Source organism: Heterodontus francisci, chromosome 32 (assembly GCF_036365525.1).
Source record: "Heterodontus francisci isolate sHetFra1 chromosome 32, sHetFra1.hap1, whole genome shotgun sequence".
NCBI classification, from domain to species: Eukaryota; Metazoa; Chordata; class Chondrichthyes; order Heterodontiformes; family Heterodontidae; genus Heterodontus; species Heterodontus francisci.
In genome coordinates, this window is record NC_090402.1 from 44,922,193 (window position 1) to 44,943,823 (window position 21,631).

The 21,631-nt window shown below is 43.2% G+C and overlaps 1 protein-coding gene across 4 annotated transcripts in view; it reads right to left on the bottom strand.

Moving 5' to 3' along the window:
* Positions 1 to 21,631, bottom strand: part of abca2 (ATP-binding cassette, sub-family A (ABC1), member 2) — a 585,325-nt gene that overhangs the window by 164,727 nt on the left and 398,967 nt on the right. For all 4 annotated transcript variants that reach the window (XM_068012728.1, XM_068012729.1, XM_068012727.1 and 1 more), the window contains 3 exons: positions 10,572 to 10,762; positions 8,217 to 8,367; positions 5,962 to 6,166 (listed from right to left, as the gene is read on the bottom strand). In XM_068012728.1, coding sequence (XP_067868829.1) covers positions 5,962 to 6,166; positions 8,217 to 8,367; positions 10,572 to 10,762 — 547 coding nt within the window. The remainder of the gene's footprint in view (positions 1 to 5,961; positions 6,167 to 8,216; positions 8,368 to 10,571; positions 10,763 to 21,631) is intronic.

Sequence of the window (21,631 nt, forward strand, 5' to 3'; positions counted from 1 at the left end):
TGGCTCGGAACGCATACTGTCCATCCGACTGCTCACCACCTCTGGTCCAGTACACCTACTCAGCATCTATGCTCCAACACTCTGTTCCGCACCTGAAGCTAAAGACCAGTTCTATGAACAACTCCATAACATCATTAGCAGCATCCCCAACACCGAACACCTATTCCTGCTGGGGGACTTTAATGCCAGGGTTGGGGCCGACCATGACTCATGGCCCTCCTGCCTTGGGCGCTATGGCGTTGGAAGGATGAATGAGAACGGGCAGAGACTGCTTGAGTTGTGTACCTATCATAACCTCTGCATCACCAACTCGTTCTTTCACACTAAACCCTGTCACCAGGTTTCATGGAGGCACCCAAGATCACGTCGTTGGCACCAGCTAGACCTCATTGTCACAAGGCGAGCCGCCTTAAACAGTGTTCAAATCACACGCAGCTTCCACAGTGCGGACTGCGACACCGACCACTCCCTGGTGTGCAGCAAGGTTAGACTCAGACCAAAGAAGTTGCATCATTCCAAGCAGAAGGGCCACCCGCGCATCAACACGAGCAGAATTTCTCACCCACAGCTGTTACAAAAATTTCTAAATTCACTTGTAACAGCCCTTCAAAACACTCCCACAGGGGATGCTGAGACCAAGTGGGCCCACATCAGAGACGCCATCTATGAGTCAGCTTTGACCACCTACGGCAAAAGTGCGAAGAGAAATGCAGACTGGTTTCAATCTCATAATGAAGAGCTGGAACCTGTCATAGCCGCTAAGCGCATTGCACTTTTGAACTACAAGAAAGCCCCCAGCGATTTAACATCCGCAGCACTTAAAGCAGCCAGAAGTACTGCACAAAGAACAGCTAGGCGTTGCGCAAACGACTACTGGCAACACCTATGCAGTCATATTCAGCTGGCCTCAGACACCGGAAACATCAGAGGAATGTATGATGGCATGAAGAGAGCTCTTGGGCCAACCATCAAGAAGATCACCCCCCTCAAATCTAAATCGGGGGACATAATCACTGACCAACGCAAACAGATGGACCGCTGGGTTGAGCACTACCTGGAACTGTACTCCAGGGAGAATGCTGTCACTGAGACTGCCCTCAATGCAGCCCAGCCTCTACCAGTCATGGATGAGCTGGACATACAGCCAACCAAATCGGAACTCAGTGATGCCATTGATTCCCTAGCCAGCGGAAAAGCCCCTGGGAAGGACAGCATTACCCCTGAAATAATCAAGAGTGCTAAGCCTGCTATACTCTCAGCACTACATGAACTGCTATGCCTGTGCTGGGACGAGGGAGCAGTACCCCAGGACATGCGCGATGCCAACATCATCACCCTCTATAAAAACAAAGGTGACCGCGGTGACTGCAACAACTACCGTGGAATCTCCCTGCTCAGCATAGTGGGGAAAGTCTTTGCTCGAGTCGCTCTGAACAGGCTCCAGAAGCTGGCCGAGCGCGTCTACCCTGAGGCACAGTGTGGCTTTCGTGCAGAGAGATCGACTATTGACATGCTGTTCTCCCTTCGTCAGATACAGGAGAAACGCCGTGAACAACAGATGCCCCTCTACATTGCTTTCATTGATCTCACCAAAGCCTTTGACCTCGTCAGCAGACGTGGTCTCTTCAGACTACTAGAAAAGATCGGATGTTCACCAAAGCTACTAAGTATCATCACCTCATTCCATGATAATATGAAAGGCACAATTCAACATGGTGGCTCCTCATCAGAGCCCTTTCCTATCCTGAGTGGTGTGAAACAGGGCTGTGTTCTCGCACCCACACTTTTTGGGATTTTCTTCTCCCTGCTGCTTTCACATGCGTTCAAATCCTCTGAAGAAGGAATTTTCCTCCACACAAGATCAGGGGGCAGGTTGTTCAACCTTGCCCGTCTAAGAGCGAAGTCCAAAGTACGGAAAGTCCTCATCAGAGAACTCCTCTTTGCTGACGATGCTGCTTTAACATCTCACACTGAAGAATGCCTGCAGAGTCTCATCGACAGGTTTGCGTCTGCCTGCAATGAATTTGGCCTAACCATCAGCCTCAAGAAAACGAACATCATGGGGCAGGATGTCAGAAATGCTCCATCCATCAATATTGGCGACCACGCTCTGGAAGTGGTTCAAGAGTTCACCTACCTAGGCTCAACTATCACCAGTAACCTGTCTCTAGATGCAGAAATCAACAAGCGCATGGGTAAGGCTTCCACTGCTATGTCCAGACTGGCCAAGAGAGTGTGGGAAAATGGCGCACTGACACGGAACACAAAAGTCCGAGTGTATCAGGCCTGTGTCCTCAGTACCTTGCTCTACGGCAGCGAGGCCTGGACAACGTATGCCAGCCAAGAGCGACGTCTCAATTCATTCCATCTTCGCTGCCTTCGGAGAATACTTGGCATCAGGTGGCAGGACTATATCTCCAACACAGAAGTCCTTGAAGCGGCCAACACCCCCAGCTTATACACACTACTGAGTCAGCGGCGCTTGAGATGGCTTGGCCATGTGAGCCGCATGGAAGATGGCAGGATCCCCAAAGACACATTGTACAGCGAGCTCGCCACTGGTATCAGACCCACCGGCCGTCCATGTCTCCGTTATAAAGACGTCTGCAAACGCGACATGAAATCGTGTGACATTGATCACAAGTCGTGGGAGTCAGTTGCCAGCATTCGCCAGAGCTGGCGGGCAGCCATAAAGACAGGGCTAAATTGTGGCGAGTCGAAGAGACTTAGTAGTTGGCAGGAAAAAAGACAGAGGTGCAAGGGGAGAGCCAACTGTGCAACAGCCCCAACAAACAAATTTCTCTGCAGCACCTGTGGAAGAGCCTGTCACTCCAGAATTGGCCTGTATAGCCACTCCAGGCGCTGCTTCACAAACCACTGACCACCTCCAGGCGCGTATCCATTGTCTCTCGAGATAAGGAGGCCCAAAAGAAAAGAAAGAAACTGGTATAAATGCACAGAAACCCCACACCAGCTCACCAGGTAGCTTAATAAAACAGAAATGTGTGACCCAGAAACATCACCAGAATATTGACATTATCTGATGTTACTTCTGGAACATTACCCATACCAAACACCAGAATCTCCAGCAACATTAGATCTAAACAACTGACTTTATTTTTAGACTCTATTTCCAAATAATGCATAATGTATGCAAAGATTTGATTAATTCTGCCATGTTAAAGTCAGAATGTACACATTGGGAGAGATTAATTGATCTAAGTGACACAATCACTTGACCATATTTATTGCCCGTATGGTTTCAAATTCATAAAATTCCCAACTTTTACTTACAAATGTGTGTTAGAAGCAAAAGGCTATATTAATATGTTTGGCAGGATTCTTAATGGTTCCATTTATTTACTGAAAATATGGCAAGCAAGCAACTAACGTCTTTAACAAATTCATTCATCTTTGTAAATCCAACTGCACCAGTGTTATTAAGATAAACTTGGTACATTTTGTGTATTCGCAAGCTGTAACTTTAAAATGGTCAATAACTATCATACAACTATGAAATCTTCTTTCCCAATTAAATAAATATTTAAATCTCCATGCTTTACGGTAGTCGCAATCATGATAAATTCAGATTCCTCTTCTTGCTCCTGAAAACTTGGCAAAACACCAAACCAGTCGAACTGAACTTCTCAATGTTCAATATTAATATCTAGAACTAAATGGGATGATGCAAAAGTAGGATTGATCATTCAAGATAAAAGCAAAATACTGCGGATGCTGGAAATCTGAAACAAAAACAAGAAATGCTGGAATCACTCAGCAGGTCTGGCAGCATCTGTGGAAAGAGAAGCAGAGTTAATGTTTCGGGTCAGTGACCCTTCTTCGGAACTATTCCGAAGAAGGGTCACTGACCCGAAACGTTAACTCTGCTTCTCTTTCCACAGATGCTGCCAGACCTGCTGAGTGATTCCAGCATTTCTTGTTTTTGATCATTCAAGATGTTGTTTGTGGCTTAAAAGCTGAAAATTATAGCTTAATGTTTTCAGTCTGTTGCTGATTTAACCAGGAATCAATGCTCATGATACCAAGAAATGTGATGCCAATTTTTCACATAATATATATTTTTACATTGGCTGCATCTCCAGAGAGAGATCAAACAGACTGGACTCCAATGTCTGTCAAGCTGTCCCCACAAAATCAATACTCCTGACATTGGAATCTTATTTGAAGCCAGAAAACCTGTTACCACATTACACGGGCTGACTGGTAAATCATTTCATGGGCATTAAGCTTGTGCGTAGCATTAAAATGAAATGTGTTACAAAAACACATACAAAAAACTAATTATGACATGTGTCTGAGAAGAGGCTTGGTGATTTTCTTTGCATCGCTCTGACAAATACAGGAATTTTATTTCATAAGCCAGTTACAAGAGTGACATTCACTGCTCCCCACAATCTGTCTTGTAGCATCACAGGATGCTGAAAGACAAAGGTGCAGCAGGACCAGCAACATTGCATCCTTTGCCCACCCAGGCAGCAGGCTGCCTGGGCACAAATGAACCTTTTCATCTCTTCCATACAATACACTATAATCTGCCTGAGATTTTTGTCCTTGACAGGGCAAGGGATAGTCCCTCCTTTAAACCCCACATCTGTACAAAAAGAGAACTGGTTCTAGGGAACCGCATCAACAACAGTAAAACCCCCAAATGAATATAAAGCTATAGGAAGTCCACTTAAAATCATCTGAGGAACAACCTGCAGATTTGGTGAACCCCTTGAAACCTTCTCACAGACCCCTAGGGGGCTGCGGATGCCCGGTTGAGAACTGCTGCTTTACAGAACTGTAACTTGGAAATTGATGGGTAAAACAATATGGGCCATTCAATCAAAATAAATGAGCATACTCTATGTTATATAGATTTGCTGAGGAACATAGAGACAGGAGTAGATCCTTCAGCATCTCCAGCTTGCCCTGCCATTCAATTAGATCATAGCTAATCTGTACCTGAGCTCCACTTATCTACCATTTCTTCTCATCTCTCGATGCCTTTACTTAACAAAATATTATCTATCTCACTCTTGAAAACATCAATTGACCCAACCTCAGCAGCATTTTGGGAGAGGGAGTTCCAGATTGCCACTCACTTTTGTGTGAAAACTGCTTCCTGGTTTCATTCCTAACTGGCCTAACTCTGACTGAAGATTATGCCCCATTGTTCTGGATTCCCCCACCACAGGAAGTTTCACTGTATCTAGCATATTGAATCACTTTACAATTTTAAACACCTCAATTAAATCAACCTGCAATCTTCTAAACCCAAAAGTAATACAAACCAAGTTTATGCAACTGGTCCTCGTAATTTAACTCTTTATACGCTAGTATCTTTCTGATGATTATGTGCTGTAACCCCTTCCAAAGCTAATATATCTTTCCTGAGGTGTGCTGCTCTCATCTGAATGCTTGCGTTCCAGATAGAGGTCTGACCAAGGCTCTATACAAATGAAGCATCACTTCCACACTTTTGTATTCCAATCCTCTCTAGATAAAAGCCAACATTTTTTTGGTTCCTGTGTAAAGTTTTAGCCATCAACAGTTAATGGTGTAGGTCAGATGACAGGAGGATGCATTAAACTATTGGGGAGCAACAGAGCTGAAAACACAACTAGATCATGAGAAAAATAACATGTACTTAACAAAAAGGAAGTACTGTATCACTAAAACGGAATCGAAAATATAATTCCGTAGATCAATCTTGCTCTTAAGTGGAACTTGTTCTTATCCCAGTTGTAGCTTGTTAATGGATGGATGTAATGATCAAGACAGACAGTATCTAGACAGACAAACAGAAGAAATGAATCTAGATAGACAGTGACAGGAAGGCAGAGTCTGAACAAATGCAAAGGAAAATAGGATGAACCAACTTCAATACAATGACTGCAGACATTTGTAAATAAATATTGCACAAATACAAGAGTTAGCTGAATGAAGCAGTAGTACCTGGATGGACAGCCTCAATGTACCATGTTAGTACTCCATAGACAGTGGCATCAACGATCAGCATGACCATGGAGAGCAGCAGATTGAAGTCGTCTCCTTCTACTGGCGACTGATTGAAGGTATGCCATTGAATTCCAACCCCTGCCACCTCATAGAGTGCAAAGTACTTAGAACCAAGGCCAAATGCAGTCGTGGACATGAGGGACTGAAGGTAGAAAGAGCAGCATTAATAATCAATGCTTCTTAGTTTCTGATATCTTACAATTAATGTGTTCGATTATATATGCGTAGCTATGTATAATATTATTAAATACATAGGTATGCCCAATCATCTATGATTTAACTGGAACTGATCCGATAATTTTGAGCAAATCCTGAAGAATGCTTCAAAGAAAGCGTGCTGCACTGTTTGTCGAGGCTTTTTAAAATATTGTTTGTTTTACTCCTTTGCGACATACTTATTCATTATTGTGCATTATGGTGTGTTTTCCCAAAGTTTGGTGGTCAGTATGCAGTTTGGTGTCAATTCTGCCTAAATCTGGATCTAGATAGGTGAACTTAGTGGAAAGCAATAGTCGTGGGTTGCACCCAGTTCTACAGTGACCGGAACAACATATTTACTTCCCTTCAGCATGTTTTTACAGTCGGGCTGGATCTTTGGACAAGCTCCTCCATAATCTCTCCTGGGCTTTGCACAAATGAAAATAGGTGTGATATGTATGAAGGTTAACCTTAACTTAGCCTCCTCCCAGAGACCCTTTCCTAGTCTCCTTTTACTGCACTTGCATTTTCATAACACATCATGGACTTGGATGTGTCTCTGCAGAAAGAACATGTTTTTAGTAGTGAGGAGCAAGGCAAATTTATCCCAGTTCACTTAGTGGAGTAGGAAGGATCTAATCTGTAGTCAATAGAAAATGTTAATGCCTGTCTGAATTCACCTTGGGCACATCTAATGTTGCTATATAAATCAAATGCAAAGTCTTTATAGCTTCATTATGCCATGATTCAAATCTCTGCCTCAGACGACTAAGTACAATGTTGGTGTTGCATCATGTTAGGAATATGGCCCACAGTCCCGTCAAAGTATGGTAACTTTATCTTCTTAATAAGTGCTTTCCAGAATCCCAGACCTTCAACACTTCCCTCACAAAACTCCATTTAATTGTTTTATTTAACCTTCATGGAGAAATACTAGGAATAGCTTTCACATTTATTGAGTAGGAGACAACCATGTTATTTTCCACAAATGACAAACTGCAACTGATTTTCCATTCAGTCACAGAGTTGCACCTCTCTGAGCCATGCCAAATGCAAGGTGCCAGACATTTCCCAAAAGAAATTGGAGGCACTGTCACTCCAGCTTCCCTCACACATCTCCCAGGAGCCAGAGACGTTTCACTATTGGCAGGAGTTCATTATTACTTCTGGGTTGAGGGATTTCAATGGCTTTGATGATGGTCATGGATTCAGCATAAGAATTCACTTTAAAGAACCAACATGCCCACACCAATGCATGAGATCCATTTTCCAGGCCTTCATTGTAGCTTCTCCAAGTGCAATTTAATGTTGAATTATACAGCCTTTTATCAATTCTGGCCTGCACCAATTAGGATACCATCTAAAGGATCTGAAATCCTCACGCTGGGCCAACACAGCCAGCTGAGGGGGCTGTTAATGGTTAATTATGTTAAAGGTAAACAGCTGAAGTGCTCTGTTCAATTAAGGATATGAAGTGAATATAAAGAGAGCCTGTTGGACTTATGGGTAGTTGGTGAACAGAAAGCAGCGATGTATAATGCTACAGCCTGTGAATAAACTGACTAGCCAGAAAAGGTTGCATCTAGTTTTGTTCGTCATTGTTTGGCTTGGATCCCTTTAACAGGGGTGCCGACATTTTATTCATGTGAGTTGAATTTAACCTAAAGGATAAAGCTCTCATCATTACTGCTTTTCAATCCTAATAAACCTTTACAGCAACAATACATCTCCATGGGGTAAAAAGTCTAAATGCCTGTGTACTGGCCTTCTAACGTTTGAAATATGATACCCATAATCATATGACTTTCTACAATTACCAGGCCTCAACCTGCATTTGTGGAAAAGGGGCCTTAGACTACTGAGGAGATTTTGTTGGGTTAAAGGTTTAACTCACTGTACAAAACTGAGCGTTTGAATCCACTTTTTTCATGTTAAACTCATTCAGTGCAATGTTGAGGAAAAATAATTAATGTCACTTTTATTTAATAACATACCGCTATGCACTTCTCGAATGCCGTGATCCTATCATGAGCTACCTCCTCGCGGATAGCCACGTACATGTACGGAACATAGCTGAGGAAATAAATGATCCCACCACATGCCGAGGCCAGCTTCGCCTTGGAGTAGACCACAGAGATCAGGAAACTGCAAGAGTTCAAGGAAGAAGTCAGTGCAACAAAAGTAATGAGACCAGCTTTCCATTTTATCTCAGGAAAAAAAATTGACAACTTGTTCCAGTATGCCACTAAGAAACTATGCAGAATGAGTAAATATAATGCCCAGTGTGGTACTTCCAAGTGATATTGACTGAACATGTCCCAGATTCAGCCTCTGGTCTTATTGAGTTAACTGAACTCAGTCAGAAGTGGGTGGTTGGGGGAGATGATATAATCCAGAAAACTAGTTGGTACTGGAACCAATCTTTACGCAGTCTTATATTTATTTACAGAATGGAACATTATATGCATACACCTCCTAACTCAACTATTCCATAGTTTCAGTAAGTGTCTCTATATGTGCTCAAGTGAAACCCCAATTAATGCCCTCAAACTTCATATCATTAAACACAATTGATAGACAATAAACAGAGAGGACAATAGATACAATGTCCACTGTTTTTATCTGCTATGTTGAGTTTTGACAGTTTGTCTGCTGCATGAGCAGGATGGGAGTAATTGTAAATTTACTTTGCGTAGAAGCTTCACCTCACTTATTCAACACTCAGGTCTAGCAGCCAATTCTCAAACAGTGAATGTCAGCAGGGGATTAGACAGCCAAGGTAACTGCATCTCAACTAGATACGAACAGCTATTTGAACAGCCGAGTCTGCCTTAATAGCCAGTTTAATACACTATAAGTGGTGCCTTTGTAACCAACATCTGTGTGATTGACAAATGGCTGTTATTAATTGCTTATTGTAAACAGCTGTCCACTACAAGCATGGCTGGTATAAGCAGTGGCAATGGATCTCCGAGCCTCTGAGCTTTGAAAAAGGGGAAAAAATCAGCAAAGATTTTTCTCCTCATCATTCCTTAATTATCCCTGCTGGAAAATGTCACGACATTAGGCAAGGACAAAATTGTGTTAAGCTGCTACCCCTACCCAAGGCAGATATACTGCTTTCACTCACCAACCATGCTTATACACATGGGTTAGGTACTTGCCACCAATGAAACTACACATCACTGACTTAGAATCAGCATGAAAATGAAATTCTCAAAGTACGTAAGGTAAGCATCACTTTTAGGTTACACAGTAAAGGCATACTGAGGAGATCCAAGTAACACAATGCATTGAAGCAACAACAGGTCATACCACAGAACATGGCCACAAATCTCCACATGGTGATTTCCCCATCTCAGCCTTATCATCAGAGCTTGGCTCAGGAGAAAGAAAAGGAGTGCAGGATGTAGGGGGGAACGAAAAGAATTAAGTTAGCAAGAAGAGCTCAGGTACCAGAATGAAGTGTAATTAAGAAGCTCAGATCTGCCAATTGAGAGTTATCAGGACATCAGGAAGGCAAAAGGTCAATCCATTTGGCTATAATTTACCATTTACTCAGATCAAGTTCTGTTATCATCATCACTGATTTCTTCAATAATTCATCAGTTATTATAATGTATTTAGTTGCTGTATAATACTCTCAGTGAAGTGCCCTGGTTATTAATGGCATCTCCTGCCTCTCAAAACTGACACAGTTTGCTTGGTGTATATTTTATGGAGTATAGGAGATTGAGGGGTGATCTGATCAATGTTGAAATGATTTGATAGTGTAAATATTCCTCTGATGGAGGAAATCAACATTAAGGTGACATAATCTTAAAATTAGCACTAGGCCATTCAGGAGGGAAGTTGGGATGCACTTTTTTACACCTAGGATAGTAAAGGTTTGGAACTCTACCTCTCTGGAGAATTTGATTGCTGTGACAATTAGAACTTTCAAGACTGAGATAGATATATTTTTGTTAGGCAATGCTATCACGGGATATGGAGCAAAGGTGTGGAAGTGGAGCTCAGGAAATCAGCCATTGAATGGTGGTGTAGGCTCATGGGGCTGAATGGTCTGCACCTATGATTGTCTGATAGAAATAGTGAGTAATTGAGCTAATAACCTGACATAACCTGTAGTGCTAACATTAAGGCAAATCCTTTTCATCATGAATTCCTATGCCACTCAGTACATTTATGAAATTCTGATCAAAATTGGATATTTACAATGGACAAAAGGAAATCACCGCCCTTGGGTGATTCAGGTGAGATGGGTGAGTGCCATCAGTTCCACATTTTGAACGAGATATATGGCAATCCTTGATCTCTGAGTCATCTTTAACTCTGTTTAATGTACTCACCAGAACATGATGGTAGCTATGCCATAGATTGTAAGGAAGAGCCAGATTATAAAGGGATCGCTGTGCATCAGGACTTTGCCATACTTCAGGATACCCGTCAGTGCAGTTACAGAGATGGAGAGCTGCACAAAGCCTGTGATGAACCAGGCGACCCAGTGGACAGCATTGTTCAACCCCATCATCTTCATGACCTGGAGGAGAAGGTAGGTGATTGGAAAACAGCCAACTTGTTAGATCAACTCAACTACAGATAGATTAAATCTCTGATACTCACCAGTTCCTCACTAGTACCAAAAATCATGTTTAACAGAATCCCATTTTATTTGTAACAGTTTTGTCCAATATAGCAGTCACCAGGCATATGCAGCTAATTGAGAATCTAGATGTGGTTAGTTGCATTTCTGATCAGTAAATAAAAAAATGAGTATTAGTTGCCATTGTTTAATATGCATGTTGGCATGACATATGCATGTGCACTTTAAAGTTTGTGTGCATTTTTTGGTTAAATGGTTAGACAAAAAGCTGTGTGTGGACACAATGGGCTGAATGGCCTCCTTCTGTGCTATAATAATTCTGTGATTCTGTGTTTCAGTGCTTTTTCATTCCGAGTGCCTTTCCTTCCTTGGCTACTAAATGGTGGTAGATGTTTGTTCAGTTAACATACACCCAAAAAGTATATTTGTCTATATTGTATAAGTGTATGGAAGGCATCTTCTACCAAAATAAGTGCATGTTGCCAGAATGTTGCCATAGCTACATTACTGCTGAATCTGCAATTTATGTTGGACAAAACTGTAAGATGATTTTTGAGCGATTACAAAGGTATCTTCACAAACTTGTCATTTGTATTTAGGTCCTTAATAAATTGAGGAACACAATCTCTCTCTTATGGCTGACACAGATGGAGAGTAACAGCTGGAATTTTACATTCAGGTGGTTAAGCCAGTAATTGCATCAGAAGTAGCAGAGTCTATCATGTCTCCTTCATATTTGTGAGTTGGCCATTGAGTCATAATATGTTTCATGGTCTGTTCTGGGTCGCACAGTCGCACGCTGGAAAGTTTTCAACTTTCTATTTGTACATCAAGTATAAGCATCTGCCATGGGTTGTGCAGATGTGGGTGAGGGTTGCCCGGGAGCTTCATATGAGTAGCATATGGCTAACACAATATAAGACAGAATTGTATAAAAATGTTGAAAATACACCGCTGATCAATTAACAACAGAAAGGGAAAGATGGGTTAAATGATTCAAATCCTGATGGCTGGCCAGCATCCAAAACTTGTCTTTTCACTTACACACCTGCTGTGTGTTTCTGGTAACGTTCTGGTTTTATTTAGATGATCAACATTCATGGGTTTTCACTTCACCTTCAATGGTACAATGTTATAATTCTACAGGGCCTCAGTCTGTATTGGAGCAAAGTTATCCTCTATTATAAAACATAAGTCCTAACTAGGCTGCTGCTCTTAATGGTATATAGCATGACAGCAAAGCACAAGCCATGAATTCTTTTAAGGAGAAGAAACAATCTGAAACAAAACAATTTACAACTATTGGATAGCTCTTTCAAAGAGCCAGCACTGGCACTTTGGGCTGAATGGCCTCCTCTGAGCTGTATCATTTATTATATGATTCCAACTACTTGGGAATACAAATGAGGGAGCAGGGTACACGTTAGCCTGTGACAGAGCTTCCTCTGACTTCCGATGCGTAAAGAGAAACAAAACAATCACCTTTCACCCTGAGTAGGTCATCTTCCGATAACTTACACAGTGCAGCACAGGACACCAGAGCCAGATGAAATGTACCCCAAGCTGTTAAAAGAAACCAGGGAGGAAACAGCGGATGCTCTGACCATCATTTTCCAATCCTCACTGGATACTGGAGGATTGGAGGACTGCTAAAGTTGCACCTTTGTTTAAAAAGGGAGCGACGGATAGACCAAATAATTACAGGCCAGTCAGTCTAACCTCAGTAGTGGGCAAATTATTGGAATCAATTCTGAGAGACAGCATAAACTGTCACTTAAATGGGCATGGATTACTCAAGGATAGTCTGCACAGATTTGTTCAGGAAAGATCATGTCTGACTAACTTGATTGAATTGTTTGAAGATGTAACAAGGAAGATAGATGAAGGTAGTGCAGTTGATGTGCTCTACATGGATTTTAGCAAGGCTTTTGACAAGTTCCCACATGGCAGACTGGTTAAAAAATAAAAGCCCATGGGTTCCAGGGAAATGTAGCAAGCTGGATACAAAATTGGCTCATTGGTAAGATATAAAGGGTAATTGTTGACGGGTGTTTTTGCAACTCGAAGGCTGTTTCCAGTGGCATTCCACAGGGCTCAGTACTGGATGCCCTGCTTTTTACGGTATATATTAACAATCTAGACATAAATTTAGGGGGCATAATCAAGAGGTTTGCAGATGACACAAAAATTGGACGTGTGGTTGACAGTGAGGAGAATAGCTGTAGACTGCAGGAAGATATCAATGGACTGGTCAGGTGGGATTAAAAAGGCATATGGAATCCTTTCCTTTATTAGACGAGGTATAGAACATAAGAGCAGGGAGGTTATGCTGGAACTGTATAAACCATTAGCTGGGCCACAACTTGAGTACTGTGTGCAATTCTGGTCACCTAACTACAGGAAGGATGTAATTGCACTAGAGAGGTACAGAGGAGATTTACGAGGATGTTGCCAGGACTGGGAAAATGCAGCTTTGAGGAAAGAATGGATAGGCTGGATTTGTTCTTGAAACAGAGGAGGCTGAGGGAAGGTTTGATTAAGATGCACAAAATTGTGAGGGGCCTGGTTAGAGTGGACAAGAGGGCCTATTTACCTTAGCAGAGAGGTCAATGACTAGGGGGCATAGATTTAAAGATTATCGGGGCGATGAGGAAAAGTTTTTTCACCCAGAAGGTACAGGGGTTCTAGAATTCATTGCCTGTAAGGGTAGTCGAGGCAGAAACCCTCAACTCATTATCAAGGTGTCTGGATATGCACCTCAAGTGCTGTAACCTGCAGGGCTATGGACCAAATGCTGGAAAGTGGGAATAGGACGGTTGGCTCTTTTTTCAGCTGGCGCAGACATGATGGGCCAAGTTGCTTCTTTCTCTGCCGCAAACTGTCTATGATTAGAGTCATAGAGGTATACAGCACAGAAACAGGCCCTTTGGTCCATCATGTCTGTGCTGTCCGTCAAGCACCTATCTATTCCCTATTCCTATGCTCACTAGCACGTGGCACTGGGAGTAATCCAGAGATTACAACCTTTGAGGTCCTGCTTTTTAATCTGCTACGAGGCTCCCTAAATCCTTGTTGCAGGACCTCATCGCTCTTTCTACCTATGTCGTTGGTACCAATGTGAACCATGACCTCTGACTGTTCACTCTCCCCCTTCAGAATGTCCTGCAGCCGCTGTGTGACAGCCGTGACCCTAGCACCAGGGAGGCAACATACCATCCTGGAGCCACATTTGCGGCCACAGAAACGCCTATCTGTACCCCTTATGATAGAATCCCCTATTACTATAGCTCTTCCACTCTTTTTCCTCCCATCCTGTGCAGCTGAGCCACCTGTGGTGCCACAGACTTGGCTCTTGCTGCATTCCCCTGAGAAGATATCTCCCCTAACAGTATCCAAAGTGGAAAATCTGTTAGAGGGAGATGGACTCAGGGGACTCCTGTACTACCTGCCTAGCTCTTCTACACTTCCTGGTGGTCACCCAATCCCTTTCTGCCTGAGCAGTCTTTACCTTCGGTGTGACCACCTCCCTGTATGTGCTACCCACAATGATTTCAGCCTTGTGGATGCTCCACAGTGTCTGCAGCCGCTGCTCCAAATCCGAAATGCAGATTTTGAGTAGCTGCAGCTGGAGACACATCCAGCATACGTGTTCGCCCTGGACACTGGAAGTGTCCCTGACTTCCCCACATTGCACAGGAGGAGCACTCCACGCTGCCGAGCTGCCCTGCCATGACTTACCCTTAATTTATTCCTTTAAATTACTCCAAAATTAGAGAATATTTACACTAGGGACCTTGATTCCCTAAAAACACTACTTACTATATAAAAACTGTAGACCTTACGTTTCTCTTTACTTTAGTTACTAACCCAGCTATTTAGAGTTATTCCTTAACAGCAATTACTCACTAACCAATCACCTTGCAGACACAGAAACATGGAATATCCAAACCAATTCCCCCTCTCGGCTAAAGGAGAATGGTGTGGACTCAGGGCAAGAAGTTAAAAACCAAACCAAAAAAAACTCCAACATTTTCCGATAGCCAAGGTAGTGCATTTTCCTGAACATCACTAACATGCATTTGCTGAGTCAAATTGTTTCCCATAATTAGGAGTTCTTATTGATGTGACTGGCAGATTAAAGACTTTTTAATTACATTGATGTAATTTAGCTTTTATTAAAACACTGTCCGTAATAATTGTATGAAATGAATATATAAACACTTGGAAAAAAAGCCCAGATTCAGATGATGATTGAATTATCCTTTCTAATGCAAGCAGACATAAACAACACAATGCAATATGCAACTCTAATAACATTGCACAGTCTTTACCATTTTCCAGTGGAAGTTGAGTACAGGTTGGAATGTGCAACTGTATTACATAAGGTAAAGAGTAACTATTGAAGAGTATCTCTTAATGCAAACACTCCATAATAAAATACAGATTGCATCTAGACTACATCTACTTGGCATGGACAGCAATATCACCATTTGGCGGCTTTCTGAGACCAGAAATTGCAATGAGAATGATACAAATTGGTGTCTTTAGTTGGGAATGAGTTGTTATTCTGTGTGATTTGGAAGTTTGAAATACAGAAGGCCATTTTATCAAAATATCTCTAATATATGTGATATTTTTCAATGTGAACCTTTAATTTAATAATTCAGGAATTCTAATCCTGGTGAAACATAATGGTTTTCATATTGTACTCATTTTAATTTGCCATTATAATTGAACCGATCATGCTTTTAACCCAATGATTCGTTTCTAAGTATATCTCACATCAGTTCTGCAGTTCAGTTTCTGCAAGTTTCTCACTTGGGGAAAATCTGTCCCTTCGTAGTTCCATGTCTATTTCAAGCCAATTTCATAAGTTCAAACTTAATGAACCATCCATTGCTGAATAGCTGGACCATTTTTTTCTTTATTAATGGCTTTGTCAAGACTGAACGGAGAACTATGTTTATGAATGAAATGTTAATTCTGACAGCTGTTGTTCTGTAATAGCCTTTACGTCAAGAACTAAATTTTAAAAGTAAAATAAACTGCTAGTTGATCTCTCTTGGCATTGTTCAAGAAAAAAAAAAAGACGTGTCAGTCTACTGCTGTAACTGTGTCTTGGCTTTTGGCCGTTTTTTTATTCATTCATGGGATGTGGGCGTCACTGGCCAGGCCAGCATTTATTGCCCATCCCTAATTGCCCTTCAGAAGGTGGTGGTGAGCTGCCTTCTTGAACCGCTGCGGTCCATGTGGGGTAGGTATACCAATAGTGCTGTAAGGAAGGGAGTTCCAGGATTTTGACCTAGCGACAGTGAAGGAACGGCGATATAGTTCCAAGTCAGGATGGTCTGTGACTTGAATGGGAACTTGCAGGTGGTGGTGTTCCCATGTATTTTGCTGCCCTTGTCCTTCTAGTTGGTACAGGTCGCGGGTTTGGAAGGTGCTGTCTAAGGAGCCTTGGTGCATTGCTGCAGTGCATCTTGTAGATGGTACACACTGCTGCCACTGTGCGTCGGTGGTGGAGGGAGTGAATGTTTGTAGATGTTGTGCCAATCAAGCGGGCTGATTTGTCCTGGATGGTGTCGAGCTTCTTGAGTGTTGTTGGAGCTGCACCCATCCAGGCAAGTGGAGAGTAATCCGTCACACTCCTGACTTGTGCCTTGTAGATGGTGGACAGGCTTTGGGGAGTCAGGAGGTGAGTTACTCGCCTCAGGATTCCTAGCCTCTGACCTGCTCTTGTAGCCACGGTATTTATACAGCTACTCCAGTTCAGTTTCTGGTCAATGGTAGCCCCTGGGATGTTGATAGTGGGGGATTCAGCGATGGTAATGCCATTGAACGGCAAGGGGAGATGGTTAGATTCTCTTTTGTTGGAGATGGTCATTGCCCGGCACTTGTGTGGCACGAATGTTACTTGCCACTTATCAGCCCAAGCCTGGATATTGTCCAGGTCTTGCTGCATTTCTACACGGACTGCTTCAGTATCTGAGGAGTCACAAATGGTGCTGAACATTGTGCAATCATCAGCGAACATCCCCACTTCTGACCTTATGATTGAAGGAAGGTCATTGATGAAGCAGCTGAAGATGGTTGAACCTAGGACACTACCCTGAGGAACTCCTGCAGTGATGTCCTGGAGCTCAGATAATTGACCTCTTCCTTTGCGCTAGGTATGATTCCAACCAGCGGAGGGTTTTCCCCCTGATTCCCATTGACCTCAGTTTTGCTAGGGTTCCTTGATGCCAAACTCGGTCAAATGCTGCCTTGATGTCAAGGACAGTCACTCTCACCTCACCTCTTGAGTTCAGCTCTTTTGTCCATGTTTGAAGCAAGGCTGTAATGAGGTCAGGAGCTGAGTGGCCCTGGCGAAACACAAACTGAGCATCACTGAGCAGGTTATTGCTAAGCAAGTGCCGCTTGATGGCACTGTTGATGACACGTTCCATCACTTTACTGATGATTGAGAATAGACTGATGGGGCGGTAATTGGCCGGTTGGACTTGTCCTGCTTTTTGTGTACAGGACATACCTGGGCAATTTTCCACACTGCAGGGTAGATGCTAGTGTTGTAGCTGTAGTGGAACAGCTTGTCTAGGGGTGCGGCAAGTTCTGGAGCACAGGTCTTCAGTACTATCGCCGGAATATTGTCAGGGCCCATAGCCTTTGCAGTAACCAGTGCCTTCAGTCGTTTCTTGATATCACGCTGAGTGAATCGAATTGACTGAAGTCTGGCATCTGTGATGCTGGGGACTTCGGGAGGGGGCCGAGATGGATCATCCACTCGGCACTTCTGGCTGAAGATTGTTGCAAATGCTTCAGCCTTATCTTTCGCACTGATGTGCTGGGCTCCCCCATCATTAAGGATGGGGATATTTGTGGAGCCACCTCCTCCAGTTAGTTGTTTAATTGACAACACTATTCATGGCTGGATGTGGCAGGACTGCACAGCTTAGATCTGATCCGTTGGTTATGGGATCGCTTAGCTCTGTCTATCGCATGCTGCTTACGCAGTTTGGCATGCAGGTAGTCCTGGGTTGTAGCTTCACCAGGTTGACACCTCATTTTGAGGTATGCCTGGTGCTGCTCCTGGCATGCCCTCCTGCACTCTTCATTGAACCAGGGTTGGTCTCCTGGCTTGATGGTAATGGTAGAGTGGGGGATATGCCGGGCCATGAGGTTACAGATTGTGGTTGAGTACAATTCTGCTGCTTCTGATGGCACACAGCGCCTCACGGATGCCCAGTTTTGCATTGCTAGATCTGTTCAAAGTCTATCCCATTTAGCACAGTGATAGTGCCACACAACACGATGGACGGTATCCTCAATGTGAAGGCGGGACCGTCTCCGCAAGGACTGTGCGGTGGTCACTCCTACCAATACTGTAATGGACAGAAGCATCTGTGGCAGGCAAATTGGTGAGGACGAGGCCAAGTATGCTTTTCCCTCGTGTTGGTTCCCCCACCACCTGCCGCAGACCCAGTCTAGCAGCTTTGTCCTTTTGGACTCGGCCAGCTCGGTCAGTAGTGGTGCTACCGAGCCACTCTTGGTGATGAACATTGAAGTCCCCCACCCAGAGTACATTTTGTGCCCTCGCCACCCTCAGTGCTTCCTCTAAGTGGTGTTCAACATGGAGGAGTACTGAGTCATCAGCGGAGGGAGGGCGGTAGGTGGTAATCAGTAGGAGGTTACCTTGCCCATGTTTGACCTGATGCCATGAGACTTCATGGGGTCCGGAGTCGATGTTGAGGACTCCCAGGGAAACTCCTTCCCTACTGTAGACCACTCTGACACCACCTCTGGTGGGTCTGTCCTGCCGGTGGGACAGGACATACCCGGGGATGGTGATGGCAGTGTCTGGGACATTGTCTGTAAAGTATGATTCTGTGAGTATGACTATGTCAGGCTGTTGCTTGACTAGTCTGTGGGACAGCTCTCCCAACTTTGGCACAAGCCCCCAGATGTTGGTAAGGAGGACTTTGCAGGGTCGACTGGGCCACTTTCTATTTCTTTTTGTCTGCTTCTGTGATTGTCTTTGTGTATCTGGATTGTGGTGTGTATCTCAGACTCAAGCTTTTTATTACTCTGTTTGCTTCTTTACAGAAGTCTCTTCCATGTTGCTGCTCTTTCACTGACTCGATATACCTCTCACATGCTTGGTTTCACTGATTTATTCCATTTGCACCCTTAACTTTCTTCTAATGTCTGTGACAGCAGCAAACTGGCAGCCTGCATAGTAGAAGTTACCACGACTGGCTGAAGAGCATTCAGATGACAGAGGGATCCAGGTTATCCCAGATGAGGGTTTATAATGGACAATGTTCCACCTAAGCTGAATGGGTGCATGGCCCATGTTCCCTTTAAGATGTGCACATGTGCAGCCATGCTAATCTTAAAGGGACCATGCACAACGAAGAGAAATTTGAGGGAACATTAATGGAGAAAATCGGGATGAACTGTTTCCATTGGCAGGAGGGCAGGTAACCAGCGGACACAGATTTAAGATTATTGGCTTTAAAAAAAAGATGAAAATTGTTTTTACACAGCAAGTTGTTATGATCTGGAATGCACTGCTTGAAAAGGCAGTGGAAGCAGATTCAATAGCAGCTTTCAAAAGAGAATTGGGTGTATACTTGAAAAGAGAAAATTTGCAGGACTACAGGGAAAAGCAGGGGAATGGAGCTAATGGGATAGCTCTTTCGAACAGAAGGTCGAATGATCTGTGTTTTACGCTTCTATGATTTTCTGAAACGTGTGGATGAGAGAGAAACTTATGCCAGGAGAGAGCAGGGATGAGGAAGGTCAGATTAGAACAGAATCGGATTGGAAGGGGGCAGGGACAGGATAGAACCCCATGGTCAGAAGGAACAGAGACCCAAAGCTTGGTCCTGGATATATATCTATTGTGAACAGCAGGATCATCATTCAGATGAGCACTTGAAATGCCATAGCATACAAGGCTATGGGCCAAGTGCTGGAAAATGGGATTAGAATAGATAGGCTTGGCGGCCGGTGCAGACGTGGTGGGCCGAAGGGCCTGTTTCTGTGCTGTATAACTCTATGACTCTAATAGAAAGAGCTGATAGATCAGGTGGATCATGAATACTGAGGCAACTGCTGCTGGAAGGGTGAAGAGGAGCTGGACTACAGTGTGTGGCTGGGATGAATTGGGATGGTCTACAGCTGGCATTTGGGCTGAAACTGAGAATGGAGCATGGTCAACTGGCAAGGTAGAATTTACTCTAAGAATGTGCATATTAGCACCAAGTGGTGATGTATTGATATCGCAGCGAGGAGGTATTGTGGGCAGTCACTTACTTCGCATTTGACAACTGGGGCACTAAAGACAGGAAATTCAGGAGAAAACTGGGAGCAATAAAGTCTAGGATATGGGATGGCTGGAAATGATGCTGAAGACAGGTGCAGCAAACTTTCCTGTGCATGAGTGACTCAAAGTGAAACACTCTATACTGTGACCAAGGAGAATGAAAGGCATGAGGCATGACTCTCCGTGCAGAAACTGATCCTTTGATCAGTTATTTAACTAAAAGACATGCATTTACATAGCGTTTTTGTAATCTCAGGATGTCCTAAAGTGCTTTACAGCTAATTAAGTACTTTTTAAGTGTAGTCACCATTGTAGGAAACGTACCAGCTAATTTGTACACAGCAAGGTCCCAAAAATAGCAAAGAAATAAATGACCAGATAATCTGTTTTTAGGTATTGGTTGAGGACTAAATATTGATGAGGACACTGGTGAGAACTTGTTCCTCTTCTTCAAAATAGTGCCATTGGATTTTTTACTTCCATCTGAGAGAGTAGGTGGGGCCTCAGTTTAACATCTTATTCAACAGACAGTTCCTAAAATAGTGCAGCACTCCTTTGGTACTGTACGGGAGTGTCAGCCTGGATTTTATATTCAGGTCACTGGAGTGAGATTTGAACCCATAACCTTCTGATTCAGAGACAAGAGTGCTACTATCTGAGCCACAGCTGAGACCAACAATGACATTAATAACACCTATGTAAATAGTTACATTTGGGGGCAGAGTTGTGGACTTGAGGATTGGGTTGAGATTTTCAATGAGGATTGTAACAGCAGTTCAAAACAAATTTGCTTGTCACATTTCACATCCTCATTGGTTGGATGCAGTGATACGTTTAAGGTGATTCGTGGATTGGTCTGTTCATAGACCATCTGAATGCAATAAGATCATACAAAAATGAGTATGTAGACACTTGGCTCAGTTCAAACACAAGGACTTGAGACACCAGGCTCAAGATCAAATAGATCCATTGGTAGAATAAGAGCTTTGGGCCATTTACTTTGAACCAAGTTTGGTCACTTATGAACCAAGATGTAAAACTATTATAAAACATATTCTAAAAATTAGAGAGGGTTTGAAGACAAATTATAGTGGTATAATTTGAAACTCATTTTAAAGGTGCTTTATGAAGTATGAACTGGTTACAAATCAAATATTAACTCGATTCAGCGTCAGCAAAAGCTTCAGGAACAAAGGTCTGTTCAACCTTCCAAAAGCTCATTGATGTCACACATATCCACATGTGATCTGTGTGTTGAACAGCTATGAACAGCACTGAACGTAGACATTATTGGGGAGGGGATGGTGAGGGAGAGGACAAGAATGCATGAGTTCCATTGTCATGTGTACCTCGCTGTTAATTTTTTTACCTCACAACAGTTTGCAATCCTTTCCTCGAATTTGTCACCCCTGAACTTTATCAGTCCTCTCCCAATGAAGCTTTGTAAATGTCTAGGTCCTTTTAACGTTCCTGTCTTCAAC